The following is a 14,899-nucleotide window of genomic DNA, read 5'->3' as shown; positions in this document are numbered from 1 at the left end:
CTCAGAATATGTTGTCTGTCACAGTTTTTTAGCCCATGGTGCTTCAGGGTATTATTGTTTGTTTAAAAATATATTTTAGGCATACTGTGTTCTGTGGGCTGTGCTAGTGATCTCAGCAAAACCTATGGCTGTCTCCATGGTAAACTATACCAATGCCCAAATGACTGCTTTATAAACAAGTTATTCAGTAAGCTGTGAAAGTCACCTATTGTGTATACATCTGCGTTTTCTTTATTGTGTGTTCTATGACTGTTTGATGAATATCTAGGCTGGGATGGACCATGAAGATTATTTTGAAAGGTTCTTTGTTGTTTTTCCTGTTGTGTGTGGGGTGTGTGAGTGTTTATGAGTGTGTTGTAAAATCTAATGGAAGAAAAACTATTTGGATTGCTACTCTTCTGTTTGCTTTGAAGCTTTGTGAGGAATCATTCTGGGAGTAATGATGAGACAACAAAAATGTAGTGTGTAGATTCGTAATTTTTGATTGGTCTTAGCATCACCACCTTGTTCTTTTTGCTTGTTTTTGGGTGACCTGCTTCTAATTGCTCTTGTGTCTTTGGGCCTGTGTGCTTAAAGCCAGCGACTGTTTAGCCTGGGTTAAGGACACTAATCACTGCAGTTGAGAGAGGAGGCTGCTGTGTTAAGGAAAACCCTGCAAGCCCGTTGTGATGCTTCTCCCCTACTTACTTGTGTTTCTGATCTGTTCTCACAGGAGAAGCTTTCAAAGGACATTGATTACCTTATTGGCAAGGAGAGCCAGGTGAAGAGTCAAATTTCGGAGCTAGACTTGTTGATGAAAGAGACAGAGGTACGTGATATTTTTCTTTTTTCTTTTTTTTATATTTCAGAGGTGAGGTTTGCATATTTTTCCTTTATTAATCTAGATATTCGTTTAATCATTCATAAAATCCTAAGGGTATTTTATGAGCTGGGAGTACAGAGTTGTGTTAGATTTTCACCCCTGCTTTTCTGGCACTAGGAAAACAAATGTAAGGAATGGAATGCTGTGTGATCAGTGCTGATAGAGGTAGTGATTAGATGATACTGAAACACACATGAAAACATTTTCCTTATGTTGCTACTTTTGAGACCTATCTTTTTTTTTTTTTTTTTTTTGAGATATGTCTCGGAAGTGGCAACATGAGGAAAATAATGGCTTTCAAAATTATCTATTTTTTTTTTTTACAAAACTAACAAATTGCATTTGAAAAATGTATGTTAATAGGACTAGGTTTATTTAAATTCCCCAGATATTCTTAAATATATACCTGTCGTATGTTCCCCAAAAGATATGTATTAGAATGTTTATAGCTGCAAAAAAAAAATATGAGAATGCTTGTAGCTGTATTATTTCTAATAGCCACAAAATGGAAAGCGCTCAAAAGCCCATCAACAGTGGAATATAAATAGCAATGGTGAATGAATTATCTACAACTGTGGGCAATAATGTAGATAAATCCTGCACTGTTATTGAAAGGAAGATGCCGGACACAAGGAGTACCTGCTCTGTGAGGCTAAGAAAGGCGGAACTAGGCTGTGTTGTTCAGGGTAGGAGTTGTTGAAGAGGTGGAGGGTCAGTGCCTGGAAAGAGTATATGGGGCAGCTTCTGGGATGCTGGCAGTATTACTTAATCTGAATGCTAGTCACATGGGTGTGTTCACAAAGACTCTGTGATCCTTACACTTACGTGTACATTTTTCTCTTTGCATATTATATTTCAGTAAAAAATTGGAAAAATTGATAGCATTTTAAAAATATAGCAAAAGAGGATAGAATTAGGTTATTTTAAAATTCTAAATATTCTTCACTGACTTTGATCCCTGTTTCTTTTCTTTATTTGAAATAAATTGAAGGTCGTTTACTCTTGATCCCTTGAAAAGTTTAAATTAAATATAAAAATATTCTGAGTAGCATGAGACTTATGTATTAAAACGAATACTTTCTAAAAGTGGGTTAAATTATTGAAAAATTAGGTGAATAGCACATTACCAGTATTGCTTTAGTTTTTAATATTTTCTCATGTTCAATAATTGCTTTCACCATCCTAAGTAAGTTGGGTTTATGTGTAATTTAAAAGGTAGGGTTTTGTTTTTCATATTTGTGTCTGATTGACAAACTCTTCACAGTTTACTGTAATCCCCTAACACATAGCACATCATCACCTAGACAGTAGGTCTTCAGAGATTGTATCTGTCATCATTTTAGGTTTGTCTTTCATAGTTTTCTCAGTCATTCGCCTTTATTTTTTAAAACGTATTTTTTGGCTGCACTGGGTCTTCACTGCTGTGCAGACTTTCTCGAGTTGCGGCGAGCCGGGCTCCTCTTGGGTGCAGTGCAGAGGCTTCCCATCGCAGTGGCTCCTCTTGTCGCGGAGCGCAGGCTCTAGGGCGTGCGGGCTTCAGTAGTTGTGGCGCATGAGCGTAGTCCCCCCACGGCATATGGATTCTTCCCAGACCAGGGATCGAACCTGTGTCCCCTGCATTGGCAGGCGGATTCTTATCTACTGTACCACCAGGGAAGTCCTGCCTTCACTGCTGAGATAAGGAAATCCAGTGCTTATTTTTGAGTTTGTCATCCAGTAGCTTGAAAACTGAGGAATTCAGGCATTAAGTATTCATGTAGGCACTGACTCCTTGAGATCCTGGAGAAATTATTTAATGTTTTTTGTACCTTTGACCTAAGTTGTATTTGTAGGGTTATCAGTAAGAGACTTCTGTACTAGAAAATTTGTCTCCATTCTCAGTGAAGTTTGTGACACTGTCTTTTTATCTATAATTATACTTTGCTGGAAACAGTCTCCTCTTTACCTGTGTATAATGATATTTCTGAATTTAATGTGATATGTCACTGAAAAACTACCAGAATGTCATCACCTTCTTTCTCTCCTCCCATCCCCCCTTTAAAAACTTGGCTTGGTGTTAGACAACAGGAGAAGGAAATCTGGAAAAAATCTCCTTTCATTATAAATGTTGGCCAGAAGCCACTGGGAAATGTGCAGGGAACTGGTGCCATACATTGTCGGCTTTTAAGCGTGTTCTCGAAGACTCTTTACTCTTGGCTGCTGTGAGTGTGTGAGTGCTTGTGAGCGCTTTGCTAGTCTTATCTGCAAAGTCAAGCCAGTCTCCGATTTTGTGGACATCCAGAATGTTCCATAAGCACTATAGAGAGGATCATTTTATGCCAAAGTAGTGGAACAGCTGTTATATAGTAAAAATATGAGACCTTGAGGTATGCATTTATGTATTAGTAAATAATCTTTCTCAATCTTCAGAAAAGCCTACATGGTCTCTCTTATCCCTAGTTTTCAGAACAGAAAAACAAGAATAAAGAAGTTAATTTGCATAACATGTAATTAAATTAGTATTAATTAAATTACAATTTATTTATAGTTACTGGGTTGTCTGAAAGGCTCATTTGGATTTTTGGGTAAGATATTACAGAAAAACCCAAATGAACTTGTTGGGCAACCCAGGATATCACTAATACTAATTTGAAGAGAAAAGTTACAATTTTATATCTTAGTAATGTAATTTTTTTCAGTTTTATATCTGTGGTTTACCTTTTTTAAAAATTGGAATATGGTAGAAAGAATAAAATTTCTTGAATTAGAAATGAATGGATAACTGCAGAATTTTTTTTTCCTGTGTCCTCGGTTAAATCAGATAATTTCTGCCTAAGTTCCTTCATATACAAATTGAACATTGCTTTTTATTTCATTGAATACATTGTTTATTGCTGGACTTTGGAGATTGAAAGCTTAAGGAAATACAGTTATTATAAAATTACAAACTATGTCTGAAAGTTGCTGATCACCCCTCACTAAGTATATTTGGTGTCAGGCTATTGTTCTGACAGCTTCAAGGCGTCAGACGAAATCTTCTTCCTTCCAGGATTTGGGTTTGTTGCACTGAATTTTGACTCCTTCATGAAAAGACATTTGGATTTAGCAGATGAGCTAATGCTTTGCTTGTTTTACAATAGTGTAATGGAGAGCGGGCTAAAGAAGATGCAGTTACACATTTTGAAAAGCTCTTTGAAATCCTAGAAGAGAGGAAAGCGTCTGTTTTGAAGGCCATTGACGCGTCTAAGAAACTGAGATTAGACAAGTTTCAGACCCAGATGGAGGAGTATCAGGGGCTGCTGGAGAACAATGGACTGGTGGGGTACGCTCAGGAGGTGCTGAAGGAGACGGACCAGTCTTGCTTCGTCCAGACCGCAAAGCAGCTCCACGTCAGGTATTTTGCTTTGAGCTGACAGTCTCTCTAGCAGCGTCATTAAACACTGCTCCGAGTCTCAGCTGTAGCTCTGATGGCTTCAGAATGCTGTGTTGTGTGCAGTACCTCTTGCTTCACTCTTAAGCATATGTTGAGTCAAGCTCTCTTTTGTTAATCTCATTGCAGATATTTAGTCTGATTTGCCTTTTTAAAGAATCATTTTTATATAAAATATTTTATATCTGTCTCTAGAATACAGAAAGCTACAGAATCTTTGAAGAGCTTTAGACCTGCGGCTCAAACTTCTTTTGAAGACTATGTTGTTAACACATGTAAACAAACAGAACTTCTTGGAGAATTATCTTTTTTCTCAAGTGGTAAGTTTTAGTATCAGCATACCTTCGCTTTTTTGGTTAGAATTCACACTGTGTAGACGACACATGGGCTTTCCTGATGGTCCAGTGCTAAAGAATCCGCCAGCCAGTATAGGAGATGCAGATTTGATCCCTGGGTTGGGAAGATCCCCTGGAGAAGGAAATGGCAACCTACTCCAGTATTCTTGCCTGGGAAATCCCATGGACAGAGGAGCCTGGCGAGCTACAGTTATGGGGGTTGCAACTAGCTGGACTCGACTTATCGACTAAACAACAACAGAATATACACAAATTCTCTTCAGCTTGATATTATAAAGCAGCAACTCAGTTGCCCAGACCTTCCTATCCTAAAATTGTATGCCATTTATTTTTTTATAACCATGTTTTTATGCCCCAAAGCTAGGTTCTATTGGTTTGTATGTTTTTAAACATTGTGTGAATGGCATCACACTGTATGTGTCTTTTTTGGCAAATTGCTTTTTTGAGAAATTAAGTTTAGGATTAATATTTGTTAATATATGAAGTTCTGGTTTACAACTGTATTTTAGCTTTAATACTCCATTATATAAATACCTTTCCTACTGAGCGACAGTCTGTTCCTGTTTTTTATCTGTTGTAAACAGCTCTATCAAACATCTTTGCAGTGTTTCTCTGTCCCTGTGTACGGGTTTCCCTAGGGCAGGAGCCTGGAAATGGTATCTCCAGGTTAAAGGTGACTCTAAGATGTTTAAGTGTTTACGTGCTATATGAGTTGCTAGGGCTGCTGAAACGAAACGCCACTGATTGGGTGATTTAAACCAGAAATTTGTTTTCTTAGATTCTGGAGCCTAGAAGGCTGAGATGAAGCTGTGGGGCAGGGCGGGTTTCTTCTGACGCCTCTCTCCTTGAAGTGCAGATGGCGTCTTCTCCTTGTTCTCACACAGTCTGCCCTCTATACGTATCTGCATCCAGATTTCATCTTATAAGGATTCCAGTCATATCAGTCGTATTGATTAGGTCCACCTTAGTGACCTGATTTTAACTGTGGTGCTCCTTTAAAAGCCCTCTCTCCAAATCAAGGCACATTCTGAGGTATCAATACTAGGGGCTAGAACCTTAGCATGTGCATTTTAGGGCACATGGTTCAGTCCCTAAGGTCTGCTTGTGTTGTGTTCTGCTCACCAGTAGGGAGGCAGTCCATTCCTTTCTTCTACTCACCTTGTTCATCTCCTTCAGATTTCTCTTCTAGTCATGGTGAACAGTTACAGTCTTTGGGAAAGTATCTGTGTGTGTCCTTAGTCTCTCAGTCGTGTCTGACTCTTTGCAACCCCATGGACTGTAGCCCGCCAGGCTCCTCTGTCCATGGGGTTCTCCAGGCAAGAATACTGGAGTGGGCTGCCATGCCCTCCTCCAGGGGGTCTTCCCAACCCAGGTCTCCCGCATTGCAGGCGGATTCTTTACCGTCTGAGCTGCCGGGGAAGCCCGAGAATACTGGGGTGGGCAGCCTTGTCCCTTCTCCAGGGGACCTTCCTGACCCAGGAATCGAACCTGGGTCTCCTGCATTGCAGGTGGATTCTTTACCAGCTGAGCTACAAGGGAAGCCCTTGGAAAAGAATAAGCTTAGTTATCGTGTAGATATAGATGTGTAGATCTGTATTTAGTCAAAGGAAATATGTCTTGTTAAAAAGTTAAACACTGAAGGATCATTACTATGACCATCTTTCTCTTCCAATCAGTGCCTGAATCTCCTATTGGCTATATACCTTTCTTATCTATTCTCTTTTTCCAAAATATATACTTGAATTGTTTTATATATATATGTTATTGCTTGTTTACTTAGGAGTACAAGGTCCTTCCTCCTCTGATGGGGGGGGTGGGAGGGGGGTCCCAAAACTGTCTTTGGAAAGAGGAGATTGAGGTTGGGTAATCTCAGGCTCTGCCACCACGTAACGAAGAACCAGGGAAACCTGTGGCCCAGGATGTACAGTGGTCACCCAGCTTCCTCCCATGGCGTGCTCTCCTCACTGTTTCCTGCATGAACATTTTTTTTAGTAAGCTGTGGTTTTAAAAAAAGAAAAGGAAGAGGTATAGGGTGAGGCATGCCAGTCATGATGGTTTTTTTTTTAACTTTAGAATGTAGTTTGGATGACTTTTTGATCCCCTGGCTGCATAAAGACACACGTAGACAAACATGCTGTCCATTGCTCGTACACAGCTGGAGGATAAGGGAGACTTCTGCTTTTCATTTCATGTGTCTCTCTGTGATTTGATATAAATGTGTGTTTGTTTATGTGTGCATGTGCATGTATAACCATTATAGCTTATTTTTACCATATGACCAAAGCAGTTAAGCTGTTTGGAATTTATTCTATGGAAAAGATTATGAATACACACAAATACTTAGCTGTGAAATTTTAATCATTGTAGTTTTAGTGAAAAATTAGAAACATGTTTCTGAAAACAGTTAAGTGTTGCTGCAGTGGAATGCCACTGGGAGAAAAAGACTGGCAGGAGCTATACAAAATTATTGTAGTGATAATCTTTGAGTTACTTAATTTGTGTGTGTGTGTGTGTGTGTGTTTTATGTACTTTCTGATTTTCTTACAAAAATATGTAGCTTATTAATGCCAAGAAAAAGTCATTTTAAATTGCTTTGCAATTCTGAGAAAGATAATATGAAAGGAAATTATATAATATTTTGACATTTATTATTATACTAACCAAACTTAGATTTTAAAACACTTACTGAAATAACTTAAAAGAGGACAGAAATTAGAAATTTCATGTCCATGGTTATTTCAGTAGATGGGCATTGAAGGGTATATGGTCAAAAATTTTGTTTTATGACATTTTAGAATTAATATGGAAAGCTAAAATGGTTTTACTAATTTTGTCTTATTTTTCATTCTTCTTTCCCCTTTCAGTTTTAAACATAAATATACACTTTAAAAATCTCTTTTTTTTAATTACTTTTCTTTTAAAATTTTACTGTGATAAAACCTGTCCTGAGATCCACCCTCTTAAAAATTTTTGGTATAGAATGTGGTTTTGTTGTCTATAGTCACAGGGTGTACAGCGGATCTCTAGAGCTTATTCATCTTGCGTAACTGAAACTTTATGCCTGTCTATTAATAAGTACACATTTCTGCCTGCCCCTCAGCCCCTGGTAACTACCATTCCCGTCTTTGAGGTCATGAATTTGGCTGTTGTAGACACCTCACATAAGTGGAATCATGACATCAGTATTGGTCTTTCTGTGTCCTCTTTGCTTCATTGAGCCTGTCCTCAGAGTCCATCCATGTTGTTGTATTTGCAGGAATTATTCTTTTGCTTATACACTGTATTATAAATATGGAAAGTTCTTGGACAACAGATAAATCCTTTAGTTTCTGTCAATAAATCATTTTTACTGAGGAAAAAATAAAGGTTCTGAAATAATAGTTTAATGTTGTTTTCTGTTTTATACTTTTTTCAGGTGTAGATGTGCCAGAGATCAATGAGGAACAAAGCAAAGTTTACAACAATGCTTTGATAAGTTGGCACCATCCAGAAAAGGATAAAGCTGATAGCTATGTCCTTGAATATCGCAAGATTAATCGAGATGAAGAAATGTTGCCTTGGAATGAGATAGAAGTGTGTGGCACAAGTAAAGTTATTTCCGATCTTGAGAGTGATTGTAACTATGCTTTCAGAGTGAGAGCCTACAAGGGTTCCATCTGCAGTCCGTGCAGCAGAGAACTGATTCTCCATACTCCTCCAGCTCCAGGTGCGTGAATGCTGGGGATAGGAAAAGCACACAGTGGGAAGAGACCATGATGAGAGATACACCTGCTCATGTGTCTGTGCAGACCTACATTAAAGCCACCTCTCATTCGTAAAAGATTCTAGAAAAGTAGATTCTATATCCAGCTAGGATTTAGAAATAGAATGACTACTTGAATTTCACCATGCAGGCTGAGAATAGAATTAGACTTCTAACTGATAACAGATACAGAATAACATGACATTTGAATGTGTAGGGTAATTAATTTGGAGTTAAAATAGTGTAAATGCTACCTTACAAGTTTTAAATAGTATAATTCTATTTTTTTGATCAGTTTATAGAGATCTCTATTAGCATAGGATCTGGGTAGATATTTTAGAAATTTATTGGTATAATAACATGAAGTATAATTTTAGTTAACGTAATTCTGACTTATCTGGCTTTTCTAACCCAGTGATTACCAGCCCATGGGGGTGGAAGGCACATATTAAAGCCACATGGATAGTCCTCCTTCCCCTTCCCTCCATACTAAAAGCTTCTTCTACCCAGCACTGCCTCTCCTGTCCAACTTGGTAACCACTGATAATACTTAAACCTGGCCTGTACATTTTTATGAATGAGAATGACTTACAGGTTAGTTGGTGTCACTACAGTGTTTCCATGGATAAGGGATGTATAGAAGCAAAGTTGTGCTCATCCTGGTGACCAGGAATCACTTTGCCCTGTTGGTCCTTGCGTTAGACGGTCCTTCACTTGGCTTTTAGACCCCGTTGCTCCTGTCCATTTTTCGTAGCTTATGTACCCATATTTTGTGCACTGTGCCCTTCCTTGCCGTTTTGTCCAGGGTGTGCTATTCCCTCTGTTTTTCATGTATATTGTAGCTAATTAAGAAAAAATAACAACAACCAAATGCATAAGGTTGGCTAAAATTATTTTTCTTGAATTTTAATAATATCCAAAAGAGAGTTTTAGGGTGCATTTACAAGTATTACGTAAATACTTTGTGGTTTATGCAGTTTCCACTTTATTTTCTAGTCTGACTGAAAGCGGAAGAAAAAGGAAACCTGAAAGTAGCTGCTGTTTTCATGGACAAAGTGGAGGGGGTAGAGGAGGGGGAACATCTGTTTCTCTGGGAGAAGCCATATGAATAGGGTGACCATCTAAATTTATTTTGCAAACTGGGAGACATTTGAGATTGAAAGCAAGTGTGAATTGTCATGCCAGGACAATAGGCATTACCGGGAAGACTGGTCAGATCTCACTCATGGAAAATGGTTTTAGCTTGTTAGCAATATGGCAACCCACTCCAGTATTCTTGCCTGGAGAATCCCCATGGACAGAGGAGCCTGGCGGGCTACAGGCAGTGGGATCGCAAACAGTCAGATGTGACTGAGTGTTAAAATTTGCCATTTTAGCTATTTTTAACTGGATGCATCAATGGCATTAAGTACATTCTGTGCACCCATCATTATAGTCTCTGGAACTTTTTCATTTTTCCAAATCAATACTGCATCCATTACACAGTAACGCCCCCACTCACCCTTCCTCCAGAGTCTGGCAACCTCTACTCTGCCTCTGCCTCTATGAATCTGCCTATTCTGAGTACCTCCTGTGTGAATGGATTTGCATAATCCTTTTGTGACTGGCTTATTTTCAAGGTTCTTCATGTTGTGGCACGTATCAGAATTTCCTAACTTTTTTAGGTTGAATGATATATGCCATTGTATGTATATCCCACTGTCAACTTGAAAAAAAAAAAAAGCCTAATGTGAGAGTGTTATTGGGGGCAAAATGAGGACTGCAGTCTGGGAGACAGCACCTCAGATAGCTCTGAGAAACTGCTCCAAAGAGGCAGGGGGAAGGTCAGTATATGTGTGATTTTGGTGAAGGGAGAGTACATGCAATCAAGCACATTTTTTTTTCAGAAGGTTTCTGCTAGTCACAAGGAGCAGTCGTCACCGTGAAGGATTTTAGTGCTTTTCTAGATAGGAGGCGATAACAAGAACTGGGCTCATAAACTAGGCTCCTGAAAATAGAACAGGCCTACCAGTCCGCCCGCCCCGCCCGCCCCCTGCACAGAGGGCCTCGTTTCTGCTCTCCGCCCTGAACTGCTCTCAGGAGTGTTGAAAACCAGCAGCTGCAGCAGCACATGCTTTAATCCTTGCAGGGATAGACGGCAAGTGCCAGCGGCAAGTGCCGGTTTGAAGTTGACACCGCATTTTCTTTGTGCATTTGTCTGTTGACGGGCATTTGGGATGTTTCCACTTTCTGGGCTGGCCGCCAACAATGTTAGGCTTAATGGGTTTAAGTTGATAGGCTTAGGAGAGTAGTGTCTCCATTCTGCAGTTGAGGAAATTAAAGTTTAGGTTAAGCTCCAGTTAAATGTTTGAGCCAGGAATTCAAACCCAGGTGTCTCTGAACCCAAAGCCTGGTTTTTTTTTTTTTAAAGCAAAACACTGTTTCTTGTGTCTGCCATCTTGACTGGTAAGGAGAAGACCTTATTAAAATTGCTAATATTTTTTGTATTTATAAAATTTGGGCTTCCCTAGTTGCCTGGTTGGGAAAGAATCTGGCTGCAATGCAGGAGACCTAGGTTTGTTCCCCAGGTCAGGAATAGCCCCTGGAGAAGGAAATGGCAACCCGCTCCAGCATTCTTGCCTGGAGAATTCCATGGACAGAGGAGTGGGACAGGCTGCAGTCCATGGAATTGCAAAGAGTCGGACACGACTGTGACTAACTTAAAGATAAAATTTGGAATAAATTTTAAGAAAACATGCGGATGTTTTTGAAAATATACAGCCCCTTATTTTAGGGATAGAAGAAGAAGAGATTCAGTAGTATAAGGTGTTTAGCTGTTTAGGTTTGCTATTGTATCTATTCCAAGGAGCTACATTCATAAATTTCTCCTACACTGAAAATGTTTCTTCCACTTTGAAATTTCTGAAAATTTTCAGGTATAGAGAATTTGCTGGAAATCATTTCTAAGTTGGGGTTTTGGTTTGTGAGTAGGGTATAATAACATCCTTCCTCCTATCTCTTTTTAGTAATTTCTACTTGAAAACCTGTTAAATTTAGCCATAGAGTGTAGAAATGCTAATAAATAATTTGCAGGCTAATTTTAAGCTCTGTTTGCAGTTTTCAGCTTCCTGTTTGATGAAAAGTGCGGCTACAATAATGAACACCTCCTGCTGAATTTGAAGAGAGACCGTGTGGAAAGCAGAGCTGGATTTAACCTCCTGCTTGCTGCGGAGCGGATCCAAGTGGGTTATTACACCAGCTTAGACTACATCATTGGAGATGTTGGGATTACTAAAGGGAAGCACTTCTGGGCCTTCCGTGTGGAGCCGTATTCGTACCTGGTGAAAGCAGGCGTCGCCTCCAGTGACAAACTGCAAGAATGGCTCCGGTCTCCCCGGGACGCAGTTAGTCCAAGGTAGATTCTTTTATTGATCTGATCTTGATAATTCTTTAATTCTGTAAAACGTAAACCTCGTTTAGCAAGGCAAGCCTGAAAGTGGACTTGGATTTACTGACTGCATTTAGAGTATTTAGTATTTAGAATATGCCTTTCTTAGATTCAGATGTTTTGGCTGTGCTTATGTGGCTGGCTAAGAAAAGATGTCACGTCGTCTTGTATTCACACAGTGGCTAATGAGCTTTAGCAGTTAAATTCTAATGCTGTGAGAAAACAAGTCTTTTTTGGGTACACCTCTTGATTATGGTATAGCTTCACAATTTAGAATATTCAAAAGCTTTCATATCAGTTGTCTTAATTATAAATAAAATTGCATAAATAATGTTTTTTATTTATTTTAGTCGCTCAGTCGTGTCCGACTCTTTGCGACCCATGGACTGTAGCCCTCCAGGCTCCTTGTCCATGGGATTCTCCAGGCAAGAGTACTGGAGTGGGTTGCCATTCCCTTTGCCTCTAAATGCCATATTTCACAATTGGTGCTGCTGCTGCTAAGTGGCTTCAGTCGTGTCCGACTCTGTGCGACCCCATAGACGGCAGCCCACCAGGCTCCCCCGTCCCTGGGATTCTCCAGGCAAGAACACTGGAGTGGGTTGCCATTTCCTTCTCCAATGCATGAAAGTGAAAAGTGAAAGTGAAGTTGCTCAGTCGTGTCCGACTCTTAGCGACCCCATGGACTGCAGCCTACCAGGCTCCTCCATCCATGGGATTTTCCAGGCAAGAGTACTGGAGTGGGGTGCCATTGCCTTCTCCCACAATTGGTGCTAAATGGATACAATTTCTTTAAACCGTCCGATAAGCATGTTAAAAATTTTATCACGGTAAACATGTTCCCATGGCAAATTTCAGTTTCTTGAGAATGACTGTTTAATGTTCTGTACAGTTTAGTTTTGTTACACGATGTAGTGTGAACTAGTCCAGACAGATCATTTTGATCACTTATGTCTCCAGAAATGCCAGAGTCACAATCTGAGTGATAGGAAAAACTTGTTGCCCTAAGATGAGAAATTGAAATAATAGCGAAAATTGAAATACGGAAATAGTTAATTAAATATAGTGACATGTCTACTTGGTAAATTATTAACAAGTGTTAAAAAAAAGTTTATAACATGGGAAATACTAGAAGTGAAAAGACCTGAATAAAATGGTTGATGTAGTATGTTCACAGATGTACTAATATAAGAAGCACACTGCATAGGGAAAAAATGGAAGGAACTTTGTATCAAAATTTTCTTTAAGGTGTTACTGTTTTATAATCAGAGGAGAATAAAACTCTTCATGATACTTGCTTGCATCATAGAACCATGTAGAAAATCCCAACCAGGAAGTAACAGTTCTTAGCAGGAGAATGAAACATGCTTTTTTCTCCTGCTTTATTTTGTAGTGCCTATTTATTTTACTTAGTCTGATAAATTCTTTGGATTAGGGGATCTGTGTTGGTTTCTGTTTTTTTATATATGATTTTATGCTATAAATGTTCAATATTTGTCAAGTCCCTTCTATTTCATTCCCCCTGCTTCATTTTTGATAGGCCAAAATTACTAATTATTTATAACTTCTCATCTGTTTATATATATATAGGTAAAAATGGATGATACGTTATGACAGAATTTGGGTCTGAGTCTTGGTGTAATTCTAAGTGACATTGTGTGGTCCTTAGTTTCTAATTGATTATGGTTTAACAGAAAGGTTTTGATGTAAAAGCAATTACAATGGATCTTAATTTAATTCCGTGTATATTATCTGGTGAAAATGAAGGCCTCTGGGTGCTGATACAGATAAGACCGCTTTGTCTGTCTCTGTGTGTTTCAGATACGAGCAGGACAGTGGGCACGACAGTGGAAGTGAGGACACCTGTTTTGATTCTTCACAACCCTTTACGTTAGTCACTATAGGTATGAAGAAATTTTTCATTCCCAAGTCACCGACTTCTTCTAATGAACCTGAAAACAGAGTCCTTCCCATGCCAGCAAGCATAGGGGTCCTCCTGGACTGTGATAAGGGCAGCGTGGCCTTCTACGACGTGGACCACATGAGATGCCTGTATGAGCGACAGGTGGACTGCTCGCATGCCATGTATCCGGCCTTTGCCCTGATGGGCAGCGGGGGGGTCCAGCTCGAAGAGTCCATCACAGCCAAGTACCTCGGCTACCAGGAGAGCATGTAGTCTGCGCATCTGGTGTGGTCTAGGGTGAAAATGTGAGCAGAGTGATGCCTTGGTGTTAACCTCTGTAACTAATACATATCATCTAAGTGTTGTGTCACCACACTTATTTTTGTGTATATTTCTTCTTCAAACACAGAAAACCTAAGCAGCCTTCCTGCCTTTCACAAATGCCGGGGAGAAGACGTGCTTTCCTAGTTCACACTGAGATGGGTGACTGGACTCTTTTTTTATGCACAGGAAATCTAATTTATGTGTATCAGCTTGTGTTGCTGACACTTAGACATTCCTTGTTTTGGGGTGGGGGGAAGGAATACAAAAGTATTTATTACTCTTGCTTTGTGTTTGGTTTTTCATTTTTGTATCATGTTTATGTCCTCAGAGAAGATATTTTTTAAATGCCTTATGAATAGAAAGTAGTACTAAGCATGGTGTTGTGCATTTGTTTTTAACAGGAAAACAAAGGTATAGATAGATAAAACGAAAACGGCCATAGGAATAGTAGTATATTTAAATGGAAAATTATGTATTTAAGAATATATTGCCTAGAAAATGAATACTACTGTTTGTTTTTTTCTGAGACCACAAACTGTAAGGACATTTTAAAGAGTTTTCTTGGCTGGTAATGCCCATACTTGCATGTGTAAGAAACATGGTTTCTTGCAGGAAACACAGGATTCTTGGCTAACACATGAAGCTTTTCACTTCATATGACTTTTAGGGAAATTTTTTTCTTCAATTTTTTTTCTTTTTACTCTGTGAGCATATTTGAGCTTATATAAAATATTTATTTTTCATAAATACTAATGTCAATAATGATGTCATTCTTTTGCTTTTTGTGTTTTGTAATTTTCATTTAGGGACACAAATATTACATATCAGATTGTTCTGGTTTATGTTTACATGTTTGAAGAGTTCACAATATATTTTCAG

At 39.0% G+C, this 14,899-nt stretch overlaps 1 protein-coding gene across 5 annotated transcripts in view; it reads left to right on the top strand.

Moving 5' to 3' along the window:
• The window catches only part of TRIM36 (tripartite motif containing 36), a 41,846-nt gene extending 27,544 nt beyond the window's left edge, over positions 1-14,302 (top strand). For all 5 annotated transcript variants that reach the window (XM_070462361.1, XM_070462359.1, XM_070462362.1 and 2 more), the window contains 6 exons: positions 713-808; positions 3,982-4,235; positions 4,467-4,591; positions 8,043-8,333; positions 11,466-11,763; positions 13,615-14,302. In XM_070462361.1, the coding sequence (XP_070318462.1) occupies positions 713-808; positions 3,982-4,235; positions 4,467-4,591; positions 8,043-8,333; positions 11,466-11,763; positions 13,615-13,969 (1,419 nt within the window). In that variant the 3' untranslated portion in view covers positions 13,970-14,302. The remainder of the gene's footprint in view (positions 1-712; positions 809-3,981; positions 4,236-4,466; positions 4,592-8,042; positions 8,334-11,465; positions 11,764-13,614) is intronic.
• Positions 14,303-14,899: the final 597 nt, after the last annotated feature.

Source organism: Odocoileus virginianus, unplaced genomic scaffold (assembly GCF_023699985.2).
Source record: "Odocoileus virginianus isolate 20LAN1187 ecotype Illinois unplaced genomic scaffold, Ovbor_1.2 Unplaced_Scaffold_3, whole genome shotgun sequence".
Lineage (NCBI taxonomy): Eukaryota > Metazoa > Chordata > Mammalia > Artiodactyla > Cervidae > Odocoileus > Odocoileus virginianus.
The sequence above is the reverse complement of the archived record's forward strand: the minus strand, read 5'-3'. Positions and strand labels throughout refer to the sequence as shown.